The 22,301-nt window shown below is 36.7% G+C and overlaps 1 protein-coding gene across 1 annotated transcript in view; it reads left to right on the top strand.

The window, feature by feature from the left end:
- The window catches only part of LOC121428153 (trichohyalin-like), a 32,752-nt gene extending 11,181 nt beyond the window's left edge, over nt 1-21,571 (top strand). Inside the window, exons 6-23 of the mRNA XM_041624746.1 lie at nt 83-165; nt 797-880; nt 4,403-4,465; nt 5,117-5,291; nt 6,277-6,632; nt 7,962-8,072; nt 8,506-8,610; nt 9,166-9,228; nt 9,874-10,002; nt 11,057-11,130; nt 13,080-13,277; nt 15,294-15,511; nt 16,174-16,247; nt 17,041-17,099; nt 17,854-17,939; nt 18,285-18,400; nt 19,535-19,576; nt 20,725-21,571. Of these exons, the coding sequence (XP_041480680.1) occupies nt 83-165; nt 797-880; nt 4,403-4,465; nt 5,117-5,291; nt 6,277-6,632; nt 7,962-8,072; nt 8,506-8,610; nt 9,166-9,228; nt 9,874-10,002; nt 11,057-11,130; nt 13,080-13,277; nt 15,294-15,511; nt 16,174-16,247; nt 17,041-17,099; nt 17,854-17,939; nt 18,285-18,400; nt 19,535-19,576; nt 20,725-20,787 (2,099 nt within the window). The 3' untranslated portion in view covers nt 20,788-21,571. The remainder of the gene's footprint in view (nt 1-82; nt 166-796; nt 881-4,402; nt 4,466-5,116; nt 5,292-6,276; nt 6,633-7,961; nt 8,073-8,505; nt 8,611-9,165; nt 9,229-9,873; nt 10,003-11,056; nt 11,131-13,079; nt 13,278-15,293; nt 15,512-16,173; nt 16,248-17,040; nt 17,100-17,853; nt 17,940-18,284; nt 18,401-19,534; nt 19,577-20,724) is intronic.
- The last annotated feature ends 730 nt before the right edge of the window (nt 21,572-22,301 follow it).

Genomic DNA, 22,301 nt, shown 5'->3' with positions numbered 1-22,301 from the left:
CAGAACTGGAAAAATTGAGTTTCTGCCTTGTGTAAAAGCTAACATTATTAACTTTACATGCCTTTATTTTATTGCCATGCAGCTCAATTGAATGAGGCGCAAGGGTCGTTAGACCAACTGACCGACCAGCATCAACAGACCGTTTACAATATGAGACAAATACAGGTTTGTAGAATTCAAAGGATCTTCCTTTTGTGGTTGATGATGTCTGTGATGATGATGCTGGTAACAATGGTAATGATAATGGTGATAATGATGTGGGGATAAAGATGGTGATGTTGATGCTGATAATGATGATTTAGAGGTGGAGGAGGATGTTGATAATGATGATGCTGATAATGATGATGATGATAATGATAATGATGATGATGACGATGATGATGATGGTGATGATGGTGATGATAATAGTGCTGCTTAATAATGATGCTAATGATAATAATAATTATACTTGCTTATATAACGCTTAATAATTACTTTGTAAGAAGTCTTTAAGCACTCTACAGTATATGCAGCATAATTACCCTGGCTTTAGCAGTGCAGCTGTTACGCGCGCTGCGTTTCAAAGGAATAAACAGGTACCCATTTACTTCACCTGGGTTGAGTGCAGCACATTGTGGATCAATTTCTTGCTGAAGGAAATTACGGCATGGTTGGGATTCGAAGAAGACCAGAGTCCGGAGACTAATCCACAGGGCCACAACGCTCCACTGATAATTGTAATGATAGGGAAGATATTGTTTATAATAATGAAAATGGCAATGATTACTACCTTTTATTCATTTATTTTTTTATTCAGAATGATTTTGGGCAGATGAAAGCAGACAGAGACCAGCTAGCACAACAAGTAGAATCCTTTGTGATGCAGATCAACACGCATCAGGTAATGGCATCCTTCTGAAATTCAATTTCCTGAAATGTACTGATAGTTAGCTATAGGCCCGAATTCACAAAGGTGGTTTTGAAAACCCACGGTTGAGTCCATGGTTTATGCAGATTTCCTGTATAACTTACGTTTAATTCAGCGCGTATCTGGCGCGTGTGTAAAAAATGTCCAATGCTGATGCACGCTTTTGTCACAGTGCGCCAAATTGACGCCTGTTACCATGATTAGATACGCTATTTTATTCATTAGTCCACTGTTTGAAGAGCGTACTCATTATTCAATACAGTGGACTCATGAATGAGATAGCATGGATAACCATGGCTACAAGCATCAAGTTGGCGCCCTGTGACAAAAGCGCGCATCAGCATTTTTTTTCAACATACGCAGTAAAATAAGCGTCATTTATACGGGAAATCTGCATAAACCATGGACTCAACCGTGGGTTTTCAAAACCACCTTTGTGAATTCGGGCCATAATGTCTGTGACTGTCCCTTTCAAGACATCTTTTTCATATTCTTTGGTTTGTGTCAGTAGCCATGTTCGCATGTACCAAGGAAGAGAAATACCTTTTAATGTTTCAAATTGAAATAAAAATATAGCAGACCTTCATTTTTGAGGAGCGCGATCGCACCGGCTCTCCTACCGCGCTCCATACAAAAAATAAGGAGAGCAAAAAATTGCCCTCCTAAAAAAAAAAAAATTGGTAAAAATTCAATTTTGCATCTTTAAATCCATGAAATGGCCTTCTTTTTTCCATAATTCCTTGAAATTACTTTGATTTAGTTGGAAACTATCAGAAAAATGAAGAATATTCATCTCTTTCCCGACTTTGATTTTAATTTAAACTAGGTAAATGTTGCAGTCCCATGTAGTCCCATATGTAGATTTTCATGGCAACACCATGGAAGTCTACATGTGGGTCTACAATATTTACCGAGGTAAGTTCAAATCAGAGTCGTGAAAGAGGTGAATATTCTTCATTTTTCTGATAGTTTTAAACTAAATCAAAATAATTTCAAGGAATTATGGAGAAAAAAGAAGGCCATTTCATGGATTTAAGGATGTAAAATGTGAAATTTTAGCATTTTTTTTTTTTTTTAGCAGGAGCGTGCATGACGTCTTGTAAACGTATTGACGTGTCCCAGGCCTAGTTTCACCACAGATTAATTAATAGCTAACACAGCTATTGCATATAAGAAAAATCTACAATTTATCATACATGATAGTGAGCTCCTCACGGAGAGCGATTATGAGGAGCTCAATTGAGCTCCTCAAAAAAATAAGGAGAGCGATTTATTGAGCTCCACAAAATTACAAACGTGAAGGACTGATATAGGTGATTTAAAAAATTACTCGGACCTTACAGGGATTTATCCAAGGTTGAGGGCATATTTGTAGTGCAGGGTGTACATTAGCACTTGCCCGATTGCCCAGTTTCCGGAAACGTACTGATAGTTACCTATAATGTCTGTCCCTTTCAAGACATCCTTTTCCCATTTGGTTTGTGGCGGTAGCTATGTTCGCAAGTACCAAGGAAGAAAAATACCTTTTAATGCTTCAAATTGAAATAAAAAATATTGGTGTTTCAAAAAATTACTTGGACATCACAGGGATTTATCCAAGATTGAGGGCATATTTGTAGTGCGAAGCAAGAGTCGAGGAAGTCCTCCCATGCTGTAGGAATGCAAAACTTTTGTTTTCCATGCTCAAAAGTGACAAGAAATTGATCTGGTTCAGTCCGATTTTGCCAATTTGGTAGGTGCAACTATGCCTCAATTATAAATTATGTGGAACCCTAAAGAAATACAGTGCATATAAAAAAAAAATGGAACAGATTTGAAAAGTCTATAAAATTTTTGTTTCAAATAATGATGTCTATATTTTGGTGTTAATAGATGCTCTAAGGTCTTATCTTTGAAATGCAATTTAAAAAAATAAATTTTATTCATGCTTGAGCGAACACGGGACGTTTTTGTTTGGGGTTCAAAAAGAGGCTTGCGCCAGAATTGCAGAATATGTGTAATACAATGATCAGACTTCTTGCTAATCAGGAGACTTCCTCTTGACCTTTTCATTATCTGTGCCACAATTTTCGAATTATGCTGTTAAATTTCATTTACAAAGTTATTTATTTAATTACATTATTTTGCTTTTTTCATTTTAACTTCTCTTACCTTTTAATTTTCCTTCATAAGTAACTGAGAAAAGAAGATTTTGTTTTGGTCAACCCAAGCAAGAAGATTTGAATTATATAAATTGGGAAAACTTGTGATTATTCAAATTGTTTTATTATGTGAAACAAATAATGTTATGTACCTTTAAAAGACATGAATCTATTTTTCAAGGGGTAATTAATTCCTTGACCAAGTTTAATTGCTTGACAGGAAATGCAGGAAGGGATTCATGTTTTCAATGACAATGGTGTATTGAGTCAATTTTGAGGGAGCTAGATATGGCAGATCGGGTAAAATGTATTAAAAAGTTGTGAGCGAGCGAAGTGAGCACGCAAATATTCCCACTTTTTTAAATTACAATATCAAATTTTGTAATAGATTTTGACATAATATTCAGAAAATGATATCATATTTTACTTTCTATCTTTCCTTATTTCCAGTCCACTTTTTTTCTTGGTCATGAATTTTTTAATTGAGGGGGGGGGGCAACCCGAGCACCCGCCCATCTGTGTGGCTTTGTTCAAAAGGCACCATAACCTTTGTAGCACATAATGAAAGGATTTGAAAAAAAAATCCATGCTCTCCCATAATTCGGTTGATAAAAAATAAGTTTAGATTGAAGAAGGAATATTCAAAGCTAACAGAGAGCAAATTAAAAAGAAATAACAGAATAATTCAAGCAAATAAATAGATCAGAAAATGAATTTTGACCGCATGATTTGAAAATTATGGCAAAGATAATGAAAAGGTTAAGAGGAAGTCTGCTAATTAGCAAGAAGTCCGAACATCATATTACTCATATTCCGCAATTCTGGTGCAAGCCTCTTTTTGAACCCCCAACAAAAACGTCCGTGTTCGCTCAAGCATGAACGAAACTAAATTTTTTTTCATAGCATTTGAAAGACGAGACCTTAGAGCACCTATTAACACCAAAATATAGACATAATGATTTTAAACTAAAATTTTATAGACTTTTCAAATCTGTCCCGTTTTTTTGATACGCACTGTATAGCATATGTATATTTATTTTACATAGTTTAAAAGCTTTTCAATTTTAATTGAAATTTAGGTGATAGAAATACTGACTGACTGTTAAAGTAGGATGTATTAATTTTGTATATTGCACAAAACAATATTGCCCTAACAAATATGTAGACATCCAGTCATTATCCTGTAACATGAAACTATGATCATATTGAAATATTGTTTAACTGATATTAATCATGTGGGCATTTATATCATTGTAATATTATGGAAGTATTGGTTTTACTTGTCCCCGAACTAGAGACTTAATATTCAGCTGAAGTCATTTCTCCTTTGTGTGTACTTTGTTTTTCTTTTCAGACCAACAATGCCCAGTTGCAGGCTCAACTGGAAGATTTATCCCAGAAAAACCTCCAATACAAGGTAATAGAACCCCCAAATTCAAGATGCCATAAGGTTCATGTATTTCTCTTTTGGTGTTTCATAAAGCTGTTCGTACATGTAAGTTACAAGCACCTGGTAATACCCTCTCAGTAACTACCTACACCAACGCCAATGAACATCAGGGCCCAGTCTTACAAAGAGTTACGATTGATCCGATCAACCACAACTGTGGACGGCCAGCAACTTCAACATCTAGATGCAAATTTATTCAAAATATTTTTTGATATGACCTTTATTCATACATCCATTGTTATCTTGAAGATTCAGTGTGAATTTCCTGTAGAAAAAAATGATGGTATGGATGGTTTTCCATACAGTTGAGATTGATTGGATCAATCGTAACTCTTTGTAAGACGGGGCCCTGGAGTGTACCATTTACCACAAGAAAGGATCACCAGTCGTTCGTAAAGTCGCTTGTAGCTTTAAACAGCTTTGTGAAACACCCACCAGATTTCATAGATTTACAAGCCTATGTCGATTCTTAACATCCAGGGAGTGGAGAAGGCGCAAACATATGCATTGTATATGTCTGTGGGCAAGACTGAGCGAAGGCTGTGACCTGTGTAATCTTTGTTATTATGATTACATCCACGGCATTGATAAGCTAACTTTTTTTGGATTTGGTTGCAGCAACACATCGAGAGTCTACAAGGATATAAACAAGGAGAGCAACAAGAGAAACAACAACCAAATCCACAGGATCAGCAGCAACAAGTGTTGCTTCAACAACAGCAACAACCACAACAGCAACAACATCAGCAGCAGCGAAGAGAAGCTGCCGCTCAGTTGAACAGACAAGTACCAGGTAACAATGAAGGATTTCATGCTCAGTTTTGAAAGCTTGTATTGTGGTTAAAATTAGCATCAACTATGACACTTAAAATAGACTTGTGGCTGGTGTTGGGATAGGTGTCAAGCAAGGATGAGTTCCATATTTTAAATGCAAACCAACATCCAACATTGGAGTTGGGTTTGGAAATCGAGACACTATTGTTTAGAAATGGACATGGCCCTGGGATTTGGGGGTGGTGCTGATCCACCCTCCTGATTTTCCCAGGGGGCGCTGCGTGTATTATGCATGTAGTATTATTTTCCAGAAGCAGCACCCCCTGGAATTCTGGTAGGTGTGTCAAAGTTGAGAAATGTATTGAAAATAGCCACCATTTTGTGTTGAAACCCTTTTTTTTTTGCTTGTCGAATTTTGTAGTTTGTAGTGAATACTTTCTTTTTCAAATTTACTTCAGCACCCCCAGTAAAAAGAATTGTTCCCAGGGCCCTGGAAATTGATAGCGATATGTAGCCTATTGGTGTTGTGCAAATATTTGTATAAGCCCTTCTTCTCAATACCTCACAAAGTATTTTGGGAATGGATGGGAGATCAAAGTCAAATGGAATGTTGTTTTGATTGAAACAACAAAAATAAGCATGTAGATGAAGGTTTGAACAAAATTGTATAAATGATACGGAGCTAATGAAATTTCAAAGGTTGTAATTACTTAACATCTCAGGATTTGAATTGATGATGTTTTTGTGATGTATGGTAAGGGCACTCCTCCATATACTCCAATATAAGAAAATGACTAAGATTTATCCATGATGAAACTGCATTTATGAGAAGAAAACTTTGGTAATATTTACTATTTGATGTATTTACAAAGCTGTGTGAAATGGACAAAACTGAAATATTTTATTCTCGTGACTATCACCAAGTCATATTTGAGTACCTTTCTTGACTTTTGAGTGCATGCACCTTTCATTGACATGATGCATTTTACTACGCTGTGTTGAAGGTTTTCCTCAAGGTAACCAGAGGAACCCGTTTGTGCAACAACAACAGCAGCAGCAACAACAACAGCAACAGCCACAACAACAACAGCAACCACAATACAATCAGATGGAAAACAGACAGCTGCAGCAACAGAGGCAGGCATTGCAGAACTTGAGGCAACAGCAGCAGCAGCTTGACATGCAACAACCGCAACAGGGTGGCTACAACAATCCAGGCCGGGTTCAGTTTGACTCAAGGCAACAGCAGCAGCAACAGTTGGGTGGTGATCCAGGAGTTGGTCAAAGGGTGTTTGACAGACACAGGCAGAAAGAACTCATGATACAACGCTACCACCAAAATGGCAAACCTGTTGAAACAGTGAGTCTATGGTGTCTTTCAGTAACCATTTTTTTCTCACCTACATAAATTTTTGGGCCTTTTAAAAATTGTTCATTGTTGCTACTTGCTTCATTCACCATTCTCTTATAAAGGGTTAACGCTTGTGCTACGTTGACAATCTCTCTTTCTGTTATCTGTTCATGCCATTTTTTTTGTATAATGAGTCACATATATTGGATTTATTACTCTTGACAGAAGTTGGAAAGAATCATACAATTTGTAATTTACTCTAATGAATTATACCTTTTCAAAGTAAGTTTAGTTACTCTATTGAAATTCAATCTTTTAACATAAAAAAAATCACATGCACTACTCTATGAGTACCTACTTTACCATTTTCCAGGAGTTTTCTTCTGAAAGGGAATTTTTTTCCCTTTGTTGATCTTCTTGCAGTATCAAGAAATGGACTTTTGCTGACAGTCCAGGGGCCTGTTGCATAAAAATTAAAATTACATAGGTTATGTAGATTCGAATTAGTGATAGGTCAATACGCCATCACGTGACCATAGCTGCGCGGATCGCATTTGTTATATTCTAGGTTTTGATGTCACCTCAGGGAATATACTGTACTGCGTTGTATTTTCAATTGCGGCGTGATATTCACTAAGGTGATGTCACTCGCTGCATACAAGTTGCATAACAAGTGTAAACATGTACGCTCTAGTTTTAGCGCGTCGATTGTATGTAGTAAAGCGCTTGATGTATTAAAAAAATCTATTATGACGTAGATGGATCAGAGCTGTAGCAAGAATTTCGAGTTTGAGCCAGATGATGAATGCAATTTCTGATGACGAATCCACATATACTATATAATATAACAGATATTGCCTGGTCCATCGTTTTAATAAATAACATTTCAACTCCCCTCCGAAGCTATATTTTTCCCTCGGGATAATATTTTGCCTCAGCGCTGCGCGCTTCGGGCAAAATGTAATCCCTTGGGAAAAATATAACTCCGTCGGGGAGAGGAAATGTTATATTCAAACTCTAGGTAGGCAATATCTGTATACTGTTATGGTATCTTTGCAATCCAATGGTAACTTCCATGGCAACGCGGATCAACAGCCAACAAAATCAAGGTCTCCATGCATGGATGGCAAAGTTACCATAATGGTAAAATTTATGCAAAGGGGCCCAGATATGATGTGTACTACGCATAAAAAACATTGAAATTTCCTGTTAAGAAACCACTTCTAATTAATAATAGAATAATTTAACAGTCTTACTTCTCTTATTGACAAATCCTCACCGTTCTTATTTTGTTTTGATTGTAATTTGTTTTTTATTTTTATTTCTTTGCTCCATTAGAATCAAGAAGATAACCAGCCACAGTATAATTTCAACAGAAACAGATTTCAGCAAAATGCACCCGATCAACAACAACAGCAGCAGCAACAACAACAACGACTTGAAGAACAGGTATGATATCGCCTTTTGATTCAGGAAATGTACATTTTACTCAACTGGCAATAATCTCAAGCATTTTTGTTTGTTAAAAATATATTAGGTTGTAAATGCATCAGATGTGGGATATTTCTGCAAAGTGATTGTGGAGAATTCCCAATTTCAATTCCTAGAAATTCCTTGTCTAATTGTTTCTATAAAAGAGAACTGTCTGGCTTCTTCAGTGTCTAGAAGTTACTTTTATACGGACTCAAGTACTTGTATTGGTTATTGTTTATCAATATTTACAAGTTATATATCACTTCATTACTTAGAAGCCGCTTTTTAAAAAGTTTATAAAGAATCTCAATATTCATTTTGGCTGACTTCTTTTGGGTTTTGTTTGGCCGTTCGCATTTCATCAGTAGTAAAAATTCACCATCTGCCATTGTTAATTTCTGCTGCTTAGGGATTAGGTAACCAGTTAGCAGATAATAGGAGAGGAGATGTTGGATTGGACAAGCCTGAAGAAGAAGGAGAAAACCCAAATGAAAGTAGCAGTGAAAATGACCAGGTAATCTAATTTCTGATAAACACATGTATAAAAATAATCATTTGAATGACAATTTGCCTAACCTTCGTTTAAACCAGTAGTGTATTGTTTTATAACGATTATTCGAATGCATTATTTGATCTATTTTTGTACCTCTTTAATTATAAGTCATTATCTGATATTTTCAGAGAAAGTTTATGTTTCCTTAATCTCAGAAGAAAAATCTATCACAGGGTAATTACTTATACTGTATATGTAATACAATTCACAGAAGACAGTATAGCAATGAATACATGATAACATCTCAGTGTACGTGGATATGGTATTCAAGTGTTGTTCGTCCTTCGATGCAGCAAAGACTATCTAATCATCCTGGGGTTTGGAGTAGTTAGGCTTGATTGGTCCGTAGATGGCTGATCAGGTCAAACCGCACCATAAATAATTTCTGTTAGTGAGGATGGAATAGTGACAGCTGCTACAGTGGTAGTAGTCCTGTTGCCTGGCATATGTAGACTGAAATGCAAAAATGTAGGATAACATTCTAAATGTTTATTTGATGCCATTTTATGTTTGCAGGGCCAGCAGGCAGTACCAGACCAAGGGGATGATCAAAGAGCTGTGGATTATCAAGCACATGAGGTAATATATTGTCCACTGTGTGAATGATTGTGATGATGATGATGATGGTGATGGTGATGATGATGATGATGATGATGATGATGATGGTGATGATGATGATAATGATGATGGTGATGATGATGATGATGAAGATGAGTTTTAGAATGATGAAGAAGATGATTTTTATGATGATGATGATTATGATGGTGGTGGTGGTGGTGATGATGATGATGATGATGATGATGTTGATGTTGATGATGATGTTGATAATGATAGATGATGATAGATGGTTATGAAGATGATGATGATGAGGATGATGATGATTATGATGATAATGATGAAGATGATTTTTATGATGATGATGATACTGATGGTGGTGGTGGTGATGATGATGATGATGAAGATGATATTGATGTTGATGATGATGTTGATAATGATGGATGACGATAGATGGTTATCAAGATGGTGATGAGGAGGATGATGATGATTATAATGACGATGATGATGATGATGATGATCATGATCATGAAGAGGAGGATAATACACTAATAATAATGATAATGACATGGAGGATGGGGACAATGCGAAGGATGATGATATAATGCTAATAATGCTAATCATAATCAAATTACACATGTTTATAATGTGAATGTTTGGTTACTATAGCAACAAGAGAAGGAACTGAATAATGAAGGAGATGAATCGGAGGATGAGAATGTAGAAGCCAATGAACAGTACCAGAAAGCCCTTCAAGAAAGAAGACAACAGAATCAACTTCAGCAACAAAGACTCCAGGTAACTAGATGTATCATAATGGGGGTGACAATACAGTCAATTGTAATTTGACAATGGGAGGGGGGGGGGGGCTTTACACTTGACATCATGTCAAAATGTCGTCTTTTTATCGAACAATAAAGAAGGCTATGTACATTGGTTTATTATTATTTTTTTTAATAATTACCTTTTCTATGGAAAACAGTGAATTCCATTACAAAGTGATGCTCTAATGTAAAATCTGATTGGCTATAGAGACTGTACATGGGAGAATTCTGTCAACTTATCAAATGCATCTAAACTTTGTATTCTGGATATAAAGGGGGGAGGGGAGGCAGTGGCTAGCCTTGAAATGTGGGGAAAGTCTCTGCAGAGAAATGAAAATCCCTGTATGGAAACTCATCTCCTCCGATGGCAACAAATTCACCAGAATTTATATAACACTTGGTACTCAATTCTTTCTGCCTATTTATTTTGTATTTTCCTACCTTTAGAGACCATGACCCCGTCTTAAAAAAGAGTTATGATTGATCCAATCAATATCAACTGTATTTGACATTACTTCTCCCTCTGTATACTTTTCTTTTCGTATCCCCTTTCCAGTATTATACATTAGTATACTTTGTTGTTATTTTTTTTACTGTTTCGCTTGTTTGTTAACTAAAATTTTACTATGTACAAATTCATGTAATTCAGCCTTTGGCTGCTAATTGAATTTTTATCACAATAAATACCATTTATCTATCTATTTTAAATCCATCCATACCATAATTTTTCCAAAGGAAATTCGCACAATCTCCTTTGTAAACTAGGAAAATCACACTGAATCTTCAAGAGAATGATGAATGTTTGAATATACATTATTATCAAGAAAATATTTTGAACGAATTTGCATTTTAGATGTTGGCATTGCTGGCCGTCCATAGTTGTGATTGATCGGATAAATCGTAACTCTGTGTAAGACGGGGCCCATATGGTGATCGGCACCCTATGAGAATTGTATATTGTCATTATGAGAATGAATTAGAATGATGATTACAATTGAACTAATTGTCTTTTTTCCCCTAAACATCAGAATCGTGAAAATCTCCTTGGAGACAGAGAGCAACTCCGAAGACCAGATGAATTTCAACGTGGACAGAACCAAGGGTATGTTTAATAGTATACAAATAATGAATGTGTATGCGTGCAATGGGAAGAATACTTTCATGAGATGAAAGATGTAAAGTTCCATTCAACGAGGTGTTACCATTGCACAAATATTTACATTCATTATTTGTTTTATATAACTCATAAGTTACAAAGTTTTTAAAATATAAAAAAGGAATAAAAAAGATTAGGTTGGCCTATTTCCATCAACTCCTTTTCTCTGATAATTGCTAGTCAGTGGATTACACCATGTATCGACAGCTCATCGGCCCTTTACTTTCATTGTTTTGTGACGCGCATTGCTTCATGGATCTGAATCGAGTGCGCACAGTCAGTTTAATCTGCGCTAACTTCATGCGCGTAAACACACACACACGCAACACACATACACACACAGGTAAGTAGGAATACACATGATTATAATGAGGGAGCGCTAGCGCGCTTACCGTGCAATGGAAAAACAAAAAATGCATGGTCGCCATGCAATGGAAAATTACAAAATGCACGCTGTAAAGAATGGACCAAATATTGAACACCTTTCAACCAATCAGATGGCAAGAATCTCCGTTTGAGTTATATAATGAATAATAATGATAATAATAACTCTTTACCCAGGGTAGCCACTGTCAGCTGTAAGCTGTTCCCCTGCATAACATAATGTGTTATCATTATCCTCCAATTTAAATTCTGAGTGCCGAGAAGAAGGCAGAAGGTCCCATTTTTGAAGTCTTTGGTATGACTGGGTCAGAAATTGAATCCATGACCCCCCATTCATGAGGAGGGCACTCTACCACTAAGCCACATGTCCGGTCCTAATGCTGAGAGTTTGTGATTAAAAAAAAAATGAAATTTTAACACTAATCTTTTGATCAATGTAGAGGTTTCATGGTACAATTTGTGGGCATATGTTTGGTCCTTTAAACGACCATACAGACTCAGCTTTTTGGCAAGAATGTTCTTCCCATCTTCAGAATTGTTTATTTTTTTTTAATTTTAGTTGATGTATGTTGTACTGCTATATGCAAAGTTTGTATCCTGAAACGTTCTTTCATTTCATGCTTTTGATACACAAAGGAGAAATTGAAATTGAAGTAAATTATACATTAAAGATAAATACCCGTTGTGGTAACGATCTCAAAATGACTTAGAACAGAATCTTTTTACATGTACATGACCACTCAGATGTTTAAATGTATAACAAAAAAAATTGTGCCAAATGACTCTCAGAAAAAATATGTAGTTGCTTAGAAATGAGCAAAATAAGCAGGGAATTCCATAAAACGTCGGGCATTTTTCCAAGCAATATTAATACACTGTTGTAAATATGCCTTTTTGTGTTAGTGATCATCAAAATGATCAGTTTTCAGCTAAAATTTCATGATTTCAATAAGTTTATTTCAATTCACCAGATCTAGATCTATGATAATATTGTGGCAATTAAGCTTGATTTTAAAGACTTTCTCATGAAGTAATTGTTAGCTGCAACTTCTTCCTTTTACCTTTAAGAGGACCCAATATTGCGCAATGCATTTTGATTTAAAATCTACTTCATTTCAAATTTCAACAAGATATACACTTACATAAAACATCAACAGCAGCACACAAATATAAAAAAAAACCAAAATGTATTTAAACTGGATGACATAGAAATAAAATTTCGTAAAACCTCTATAGTAATATTACATACATGTGTTTCACAATAAAATATTTGTTTTCATTTTGACAATGCTTTTGAAGTTTGAAAAATTTTAATGCTGGTATAAAAACTTGGCCAGATCGTGGTTTTGGGAACCTCTCGTTGATTTGTTTGTGCGCATTTTCATTTGAGTACAAAGTGAGTGGAGATGGAAATATGGAACAATTTGGTACTAAGTGAATAGTGGTTTTCATTTTCACGATAATGCCAAAAACTCAAATGTAGCATTAATCCGGTGACCTCGTCCTTTTAGACGAAACGACATGGTAGGAGCCGGGCGGGACCGATTCCAACCCCTCCAGCCGCATCAGGGCTTCCCTCCATTGCGCCGTCCGGACCAAGAGGACCCGGCAGAACAGATGCAAAGAGCTCAGGAGCAACAGGAGATGAGAAGAATCAATGAGAAACTAGAAGAGGAGGAGGAAGAGGAAGGCTTGGAGATGGAGAGAAGGTAAGATGGTTCCGGTTTCATAAAGACTTGCTGGCCCGAATTCACAAAGGTGATTTTGAAAACCCACGGTTGAATCCATGGTTTATGCAGGTTACCTGTATAGATGAATAATAATAATAATATAGGGTATTTATATTGCGCTCATATCCACCTTGTTAGGTGCTCAAGGCGATCCTATATTACCTGACTAAGCTAGGCATTCATAGCACACACAGCTTTTTAAGGAATTATTTCCTACGCTTAATTTAGCGCGTAAAGGGCGCGTGGATACCAAATGTCCAATGCTGATGCGCGATTTTGTCACAGTGCGCCAAATTTACGCCTGTTGCTGTGGTTATCAACGCTATTTTACTCACAAGTCCACTGTTTTTATTCATGAAACCACTCTTTAAGCAGTGGACTCATGAATAAAATAGCGTATCTAACCATGGTAACAGGCGTCAATTTGGCGCACTGTGACAAAAGCGCTGTTTTTATTCATGAAACCACTCCTTAAACAGTGGACTCATGAATAAAATAGCGTATCTAACCATGGTTACAGGCGTCAATTTGGCGCACTGTGACAAAAGCGCGCATCAGCATTGGACATGTTTTTATACACGCGCCCGATACGCGGTAAAGTAAGCGTAATTTATAAAGGAAATCTGCATAAACCATTGACTCAACCGTGGGTTTTCAAAACCACCGTTGTGAATTCGGGCCGTTGTGATGACAAATGCAAGTCTACTATCAGCCAATCAAATCAAATGATTTCAGTTGCTTCACTCTGCTATTGTAAATTTATTATCGTAACAAGTTTTGTGAAACAGGAATCTGCTCATCAAATCACTTTCAATTTTGCACATCTAAAGGCCCGGTCCCACTGGCCGACGGACACAAAACATACTTATAACAGATACAGCGGACAAGCATAATTTTTGGCTGGCTCCAACCGTTTTCATCCGCTCCAGACAATGCACAAAATGGGCGAACAATGAAATCCCAGTGGACGGATGCACGATGGATATTGAGATTGGTGGTGATTTTTTTACCTGATTGCTAAGAAAGCATGAATGCTTGTAAGCAAGCAACCAGAGGACCGACGGCTTAAGGTCCTCTCCGAAGGACCTGGTACTGAGGATTAATGCCTTACCAAAGGGCACTAGCGCACCTAGTGGGAATCGAACCCGGGTCACCGAAATACGAATCCCCCGCTCTACCAACTGAGCTATCGCGCCGATCTATATAGAGCATATAAAGCAATTATGTGAAGGGTTTTCCAACTGATGGCACAATTCTTTTCCGTTTTACATCCTCTCTGCATCCGTAAGTGCAGTGAGACCAAGCCTTTAGGTTGTTGCGAGAGGTTACATTTTTCTTGCTTGAATGATAAACGGGCAGTTCAAAAAAATATGTTTGTCCAATTCCCAATATGAAGGACCTTCATGAAATGATCTGTATTTTTTTTCTGGTTCTGATGAAAGGTTGCAATGCCCTCAAAATATCTTGGCTTGAGCAGTTTGTGAAATGAGGTATAAACGGAGAGAAATGACGTGTAGATGTACTATTAAATGTTTATTTTATGTTATTTCCCAAGAGCTGTTAGAACCTCTTTTGACAGTTGAAATTAATTGACCTATTCATTACTGAATTTGTTAACAAGTATGTGCAAACTATTACTAGTGCTAATTTGATATATAAAACACATGAATTGCATTCAATCATTCATTCATTCATTTATTCAATCATTCTTTCATTCAATCATCCATTCAATCATTCATTCAATCATTCGATCATCCATTCATTCATTCATTCATTCATTCAATCATTCATTCATTCAATCATCCATTCATTCATTTATTCAATCATTCATTCAATCATTCATTCTTTCATTCAATCATCCATTCATTCAATCAATCATTCATTCATTCATTCAATCTATCATTCATTCAATCATTCAATCATTCATCCATTCATTCATTCAATCATGCATTCAATCAATTATTCATTCATTCATTTGATATATCGTTTGTACAGACTGGATAGGAACCAACAGGCAGAAGAGGTAGAGGCAAGGAGAAGACAGCAAGAACGGGCTGCAGAGATAGCAGAACTTAGACGGATTCATCAAGAAGCAGCTAGAAATGGTGACGGAGAAAGGATAGAAGAACAAGGAGATGAGGAGGAGGACGATAAAGTAGAGATGGAGAAAGACGAAGAGATGGGTGGAGCAAATCAATTTGCACAACCACAAGGTATTTGATGGATGCAAGCAAGGGGTAGGGAGGTTTAGTCGGAGGGGAGGGGAGGGGGAGAAGGAGGAAAAAGAAAAGTTGGAGAAAGGTGAAGAGATAAAAGGAGCAAATCATTTTTCTGAACCACAAGGTACAGTGCATATTTAATTGGCAGGAGGGCAATGAATGGAAGAGGGTGTTGATAAACAAAGGTTGGAGAAAGATGAAGAGATAAATGTGGAAGGAGCAAATCAGATTTCTTAACCACATGGTCCATGACATGATTAATTTGAAGGAGGGCGATGGAATGGGAGAGGGAGTGGATTAACAAAAGTTAGAGAAAGATGAAGAGATGGGAGGAGCAAATCATTTTGCTCAACCACAAGTTAAAATATTAATTGGAGGAAGGATTTGTGATTATCTACAAATTTGATACATTTTGCATTAGTTATTTCTCAACCTCAGATACAGATATCACTATTTCTTAGACAAAATAAGGTTTCTTTCTGCTTATCGGCCTTTAAACCCTTTGTTGAATGACTTGAGTGTTGTTCTCTTTATGAATTCAAGAAGGACAGGTAAATTGTGACATTTAACTTTACTGCTTCCTAAAGGACTCGATAAAGGTATTCATAGTAACTAAATACATAACTATTGAATGTCTGCTGAATATTCCCATACAGATGGAGGAATGTTTATAGGCAACGATGCTGAGAGACAGATACAAGAACAAGAGAGAAAACATAAAGAAGAACAAGTAGGTGCATTTATTTTTAGCCATGTTGTGTTCAGAGAAAATTATTAAGATAATTAAGGAGTATAAAGACAGTAAAGCTATGTGGTGAATTTATTTTTCTGAACAGGTATGGACACTGACAAAAGGCTTGTTTCCACTGCACTTATGGATGCAGAGAAGATATAAAACGGAAAACGTTATGTATCTGTTGTGTACTCTTTGCGTACATATTTCATATGCTCTACATCCATCGAACATCCGTCCACTGTGATTTCATTATTCACCCATTTTGTCCATTGTTTGGAGCTGATGAAAATGGATGGAGCCACCCCAAAATTTTGCTTGTGTGCTGTATCCGTTATGGATATGTTTTGTGTCCTTTGGGCATTGGGACCAGGCCTTTATATGATATATAGAGGAGATCTTAGTAAGAAAACTTTTGATGAGGAAATAAAGAAACATAATTGAATTTTGTCTATAGCGACCACCGATGGGAAAGGCAAAATACAGGCCTTCATAGACAAGTGGCTGTTAAAGACAGGTTGTTATTCACAATCTGCCTCATGGGAATCTCTTTTAGTGGTCACTATATACAGGTGACTGCTATAGACAGGTTTGTATATATAGTCTGACTCCATGAGAATTGATCTTATTGGTCACTACAGGCAGGTGGCTGCTTTAGAGAGATGGACGGCAACGCAGGATGGATGTAATCTGACTTCTGGAGTAGTGTAGTTTTAAAACCGATGTGCACTGAGCAATGTTTGTATTTTAAATTTTTATTCAAAATTTTCTTTATGTTTTCTCTTTACAGGGTGAAAAATTTAGAATGGAGCAGGATGGCCACAGAGAAGAACAACAAAGAGAAAATGGGTAATTAAAAGGAACATTTAAAAGTGATTTTCTTCAACTTTTATAAATTTTGAAATTTAATTCTTTTATCGTATTGGGTGGTTCAGAATGGAATACAAATATATTTCATGAGCAAGGACCACTATTGCATGAATCATAGATGAGTGCATTGTAATGTTTGCCAAAACTGGTGAAATATTTTCTTGTATTCAGTGAAATTAAGATATCCTATGAATTATATTTAATTGGTACCCTAAGGAAACTGAAAGGGAAAATGGGACTGTGGTAATAAACTTAATGTGCAGAATTTTTCAATTTTCTTTCTTGAATTAGTTAGCCTTTATCATTATGACACTTGCTTTTTGTTTGGTCTCCACCACATTAACTTCCAAATATGGCAACTTTTTTTCACTCCTTGTCCTGAGCAAGGGCCTAGGGCAAGGTCCTACAGTTGTAAAAAAAATATGGCAGAGCCCACAAAACAATATTTAGGCAAATAAATTTCAAAACTCAAGTTAATCTAATTTCCATACAGTTAATTCTACTCGGATGATTACAGGTTTGAAATGTAATGTCAAGTGAAAGTTGCTTTATGATTTAAGAAAGTTGACATGAACAAGTTAATCAACATTGCCTATTTCATTTGGCATGCCAGTTCTGACAAAATCACCCCTGATCCCGATGGAAGCAGTTGGGAACCAGTGTGTACAAACATACCGACTTAGTACTAATTTGATTTTACTTTAATTTTTCTTTATCATTTATTTTTTTGCAGTAAATTTGGATTACGAGAGCAAGATAATAATATAGAAAATGGAGAGAATGGCGGAGATGCTCAAGTCCAAATGCCAAATGCTATTGGTAAGAAAAGATATGTTTTCCTTTTACTACTACCATATTCCTCTTGGATTGGATGGATTTACAATACGGTGCGCCATCTATCCTTTAAAGCGTACAGGCTCTCTGAGATATCAAGGCCGGAGCAGGTCTCGGAGGAGAAATTGTTGTGTCACCGCCAGTACTCCCACCCACTGGAAGAATCTCCATAATATCAGTGATGTTGACATTCAAACACTTCTAACTTATTGAATGTTTGTCTATATTTTCCTCAAAACTTCAATTACCTTATTCTCTCATTTTTCTTTTCTCACACCAGCTCCTTTGCTCCCTTTTAATTTTCCCTTTACATGATTTTCATTGCTGTAGATATTGGTGAAGGAGCCCCTGAAGAAGATGATGAGGAAGCCAACGATGGTGAAGATGATGAGGGAGATGTACGAAATGAAGATGATAATAAAAATAATGATCAAAATATAAATATAGTAAGTTATTATCTCTTTTTCACATTCCCCAGGGGTCCCGTGCTTGGCAAGGTATTTGAGTAAAGCGTTCATATTATGTGCAGATACATAAAAACCTGTCCATGTAGATTGTAAAGTTGGGTCAATTGTGTAAAATCACCATTGGCGATAATGCAGTCAAATCTACTATGTTCTGCAAACCCTTCACTCAAGTTATGTGGTCTGAATGCGTAGCCTACAATGTCTTGCGTACAGAAGGCCCTGTATGTACTAGTCTTGTGTGAAGACCTACTTGTTAAAGGTAAATGCTAGTTTTGGTAACGATATCAAAATGAGTTCGTACAGAATCCAATGAAATGACCACCAAAGTGTCTGTTTGTATAAATAAAGAATATGTGCCAAAGGATTCTGGAAGTAATTGTGTAATTGCTGAGAAATTAGCAAATAAGCACAGGATTCGGGTCAAGCGTCGGGCACGACATTCAAAGCAATAAAAATACACTGTCCCACGTGCGCTTATCTGTGTTGGTGATCTTCAGTGTGAATATTTTTCAGTGTAGATTTCAAGATTTCACAAAGTTCAGTTTATGTGACTGTACCAGATCTATATCCTCGATGATATACTGACAATTAAGCCTGGTTTTACAGACTTTCTCATGAAATCAGTGTTTACTGCAACTACTGGCATTTCTCTTTAATCAAAGTTTCACTCAGGGTTTGCATCTGCAGACTTTAGGGACCATCTGTATGAAAAGGTCACCTGTCTTAAAAGACCACAAGCTTGGTATCCCTTCAGTACTATCCCCATTGAAATGTTTATCAGAGCTGCCAATTAGTTAAATTTTACCCTATTAACTCAGATTTTTAAGGGGAACGTGAGTAAAGTGACACTTAATTGGTTTTTCACATAGAAATAGAATTTTGAAACTAGTAGGAGTGATTTTTTTAGTATGTTTTTCAAAATTTCAAAGAAAAAGAGGATTTTAGGCTTGAAAAGGGGATAAAGATGAATAAAGAATTGGATTTTTTCACAATTAAGGTTTGCAGCTTTGGTGTATAATAGGAACATACATATGGTTCATTATCATCTTTAACCCGGTCAATAAGAATATTGCAAACGTGTTTTCAATCATTTTCCCTTCTCTTTACTTATAGGTAAATCCTGTTTTACAAAATCCAGGGGATGATGAAGATGAGGTAAGATCTTTTTCCAGTATATTTGTCAATGTTTAGATTTTGGGGTCAGAGGTCACAGTCATCTTTATTCTCATAAAATTTGGCTATGTCTTGCAAATGATATAATCAATGATTACCGGGTAAACTGAAGATTATGAATGCATATTGGAAGGACGATATGTGATATGAATTTTGGTTCACAATTACATTAAAATGACTCAGTCTCATGGTAATTGGTGAGACATTTTAAGCTTGGGTCATGTGAGCATTTTTGCAAGACAGTGATTTTTTTGAAAGATCGCCTGGTATATTTCACTTTTTATTGTCATATGCTGTAAATTGAACCGATTCACATTGTACATGTAGATGTGGTTGAAATCATACATATAAGAAAGCAAGACGGCTCTTCACAATCTGACCAAAATATCAGTATTCTCATTATATTTTCATTATCTTCTTTGTCCATTTTCTTTTATATCCTACATAGAGTAAATCCTTTATAGTGATTGGTTCAAGTAACATCATGTGACCGAATATATTTCAACTATGATGTTGCGTGACGTCAGACCTTGATATATTTTTGGATATATCGAGGTCTGACGTCATTATTTCACAAAACTGGGGGGCGTTTCATGAAAGGACTTGTCGGACATTTTAGCCGACAAGTACCAGTTTATCCGACAGTTACCATAAGAACAGTGCCTCTCAGCCAAAAGTCCAGCGATGCGTCGGCGCAGGCACTAATCTGCGTTCCGCTGAGCATGATGGCTCGGAGAAAGGAGGTAATTCAACTCAAGTAACCGGACTTTGCAAGCTGAGCACATAGATTTGGCCATAGATTTTGGTTATAAATTATTAAAAGTAGGATATAAAACAAATATATCAGGCGTTTCATTCGAAAGCATAATGGGAGTCATTAATCCTCGGACTGGCAAAACTACTTGCCAGACCAACCTCGGATAAATAATTCCACTATACTTTCTCAAAGCCTGATATATTTGTAAATATCCCCCTGTCCTCTGACTGCCCCCCCTTCAAACTTTTTTTTCTCTCTGTTGTCTGGCTTGTTGTTGCCTACTCTTTTAACACCAACACCTCTCCTCTCTTTGTCTCCCTCCCCCTCTCTCTGTCTCCCTCTCTCACTCCTCTCTCTTTCTCTCTCTCTACAGGATAAAGAATATGACAATAATCCCATGGAAAGAGCAGATAGTAGAAGAGAAGGAGATATGTGACCTTGATTGACCTCTAGTGCTTTCAAGCAACGTGACTTTTTTTTACGAACAAAACTTCTTCAAGAACAAATAGTTTATATGTGCGATCTTCCTACGTATCTTCAGCTGCCATAAACAGTGTGTTTTATAGAGATCCGCTTTCGTGAGTCCCTGAAGGATTTTGGGATACTGTCTATGATCTGAAACCATGGTAGGAGTCCTAGTCCACTTTGAAGGTCTCTTACGACCGATCGGGTCACAGATCAAGAAGAATGCGCGATGCTTTAGCTCCAACTCACATGAACTGCCATTCAACAGACTGATTGAAGTTGGAGTCGAAGCTCTACTGCTACTGAAAAGGTTTGAAGAGAATATGCATGATACTTTGTTTGAATTCCATCAAACAGTCATTCAACGTAGAGTATGAAGAGGACGTCAAAGCTCTAGTTGCTGCTGAACAGATATTATTGAAGGGAATGCATGTAAGTATGTTTCTGCTTGGACAGTCACCCAACAGGTGACTGAAGAGGTTATTTGAATACTTGAGCGTAATTGCTACTGAAGAGATCTTAATACTGAAGAGAACATGTATGAGTCTTTGCATGAACTTCAACAAACTGCCATTTAAAAGATACATGTATCTGAAGAGGAAATTAAAGCTTGATTGCTACTCAACAGGTATTGTTGAAAAGAATAAGTGTGAGGCTTTGCATGAAATCTAACAAACTGCCATTCAAATAAATATCAGGGGCCTGTTGCAGAAAGAGTTGCGTTTAAACACAAGTCAAAAAATCAATCGCAAGTCCCAAATTGTTGATTAGATGGAAATCAAGTTGCGCATGATTTTTAGAGTTGCGATTGATTGCAACTCTTTCTGCAACGGGCCCCTGAAGAGATAAGGCTCAATTGCTTCTGAATAGGTATTATTGAAGAGAATTTTACATGTATGTAAACTGTATGTTCTGTTTGAATTCCATTGGACATGGCATTGAACTGATGCCTGAAGAGTTAATTGAATCTCAAGTGCTATCGAGCAGGTATTATTGAAGTGAATATGCATGATACTCAATAGCATGAACTTAATTTTTGCTTTCAGTAATAACCAGAAGTTCCTGTATGTAGCACAAGGCATGAGTGTGCCATTCACTTTGTGCATCGAACTAGAAATTCTACTTCTCGTTCAGTGCTGTGTGACCAAACAACTTCTGATCTAGTCGTACCGTAGCTAGTGCTAGTCTAGTCGCATCCAGTTTCACACCGTGTTCTCAATCTCTTCTTAAGTTATGAGGAGGAATCATCTTGGAACTTGGCAACTTGTGTTTTAATATCCATCTTGATGTAATGCTATTCTGGCTACACGTGGTATCTTGATCACACAGTTAATGGCATGAGCTACATCTGGGAGCTTTTGGTTATTGTCGATCGCAAGAATTGAATTGCATTGATATTGAGAGATGTCTTTGAGTTCCTCTCATGGACATGTTGCACAACTCATAAAAGGGGAGGAAGCCTACAGCAGTTGGAGATGTTTTGAT

The sequence above is a fragment of the Lytechinus variegatus genome, chromosome 14 (genome assembly GCF_018143015.1).
Source record: "Lytechinus variegatus isolate NC3 chromosome 14, Lvar_3.0, whole genome shotgun sequence".
NCBI classification, from domain to species: domain Eukaryota; kingdom Metazoa; phylum Echinodermata; class Echinoidea; order Temnopleuroida; family Toxopneustidae; genus Lytechinus; species Lytechinus variegatus.
This window is presented reverse-complemented; position numbering and strand designations above follow the sequence as displayed.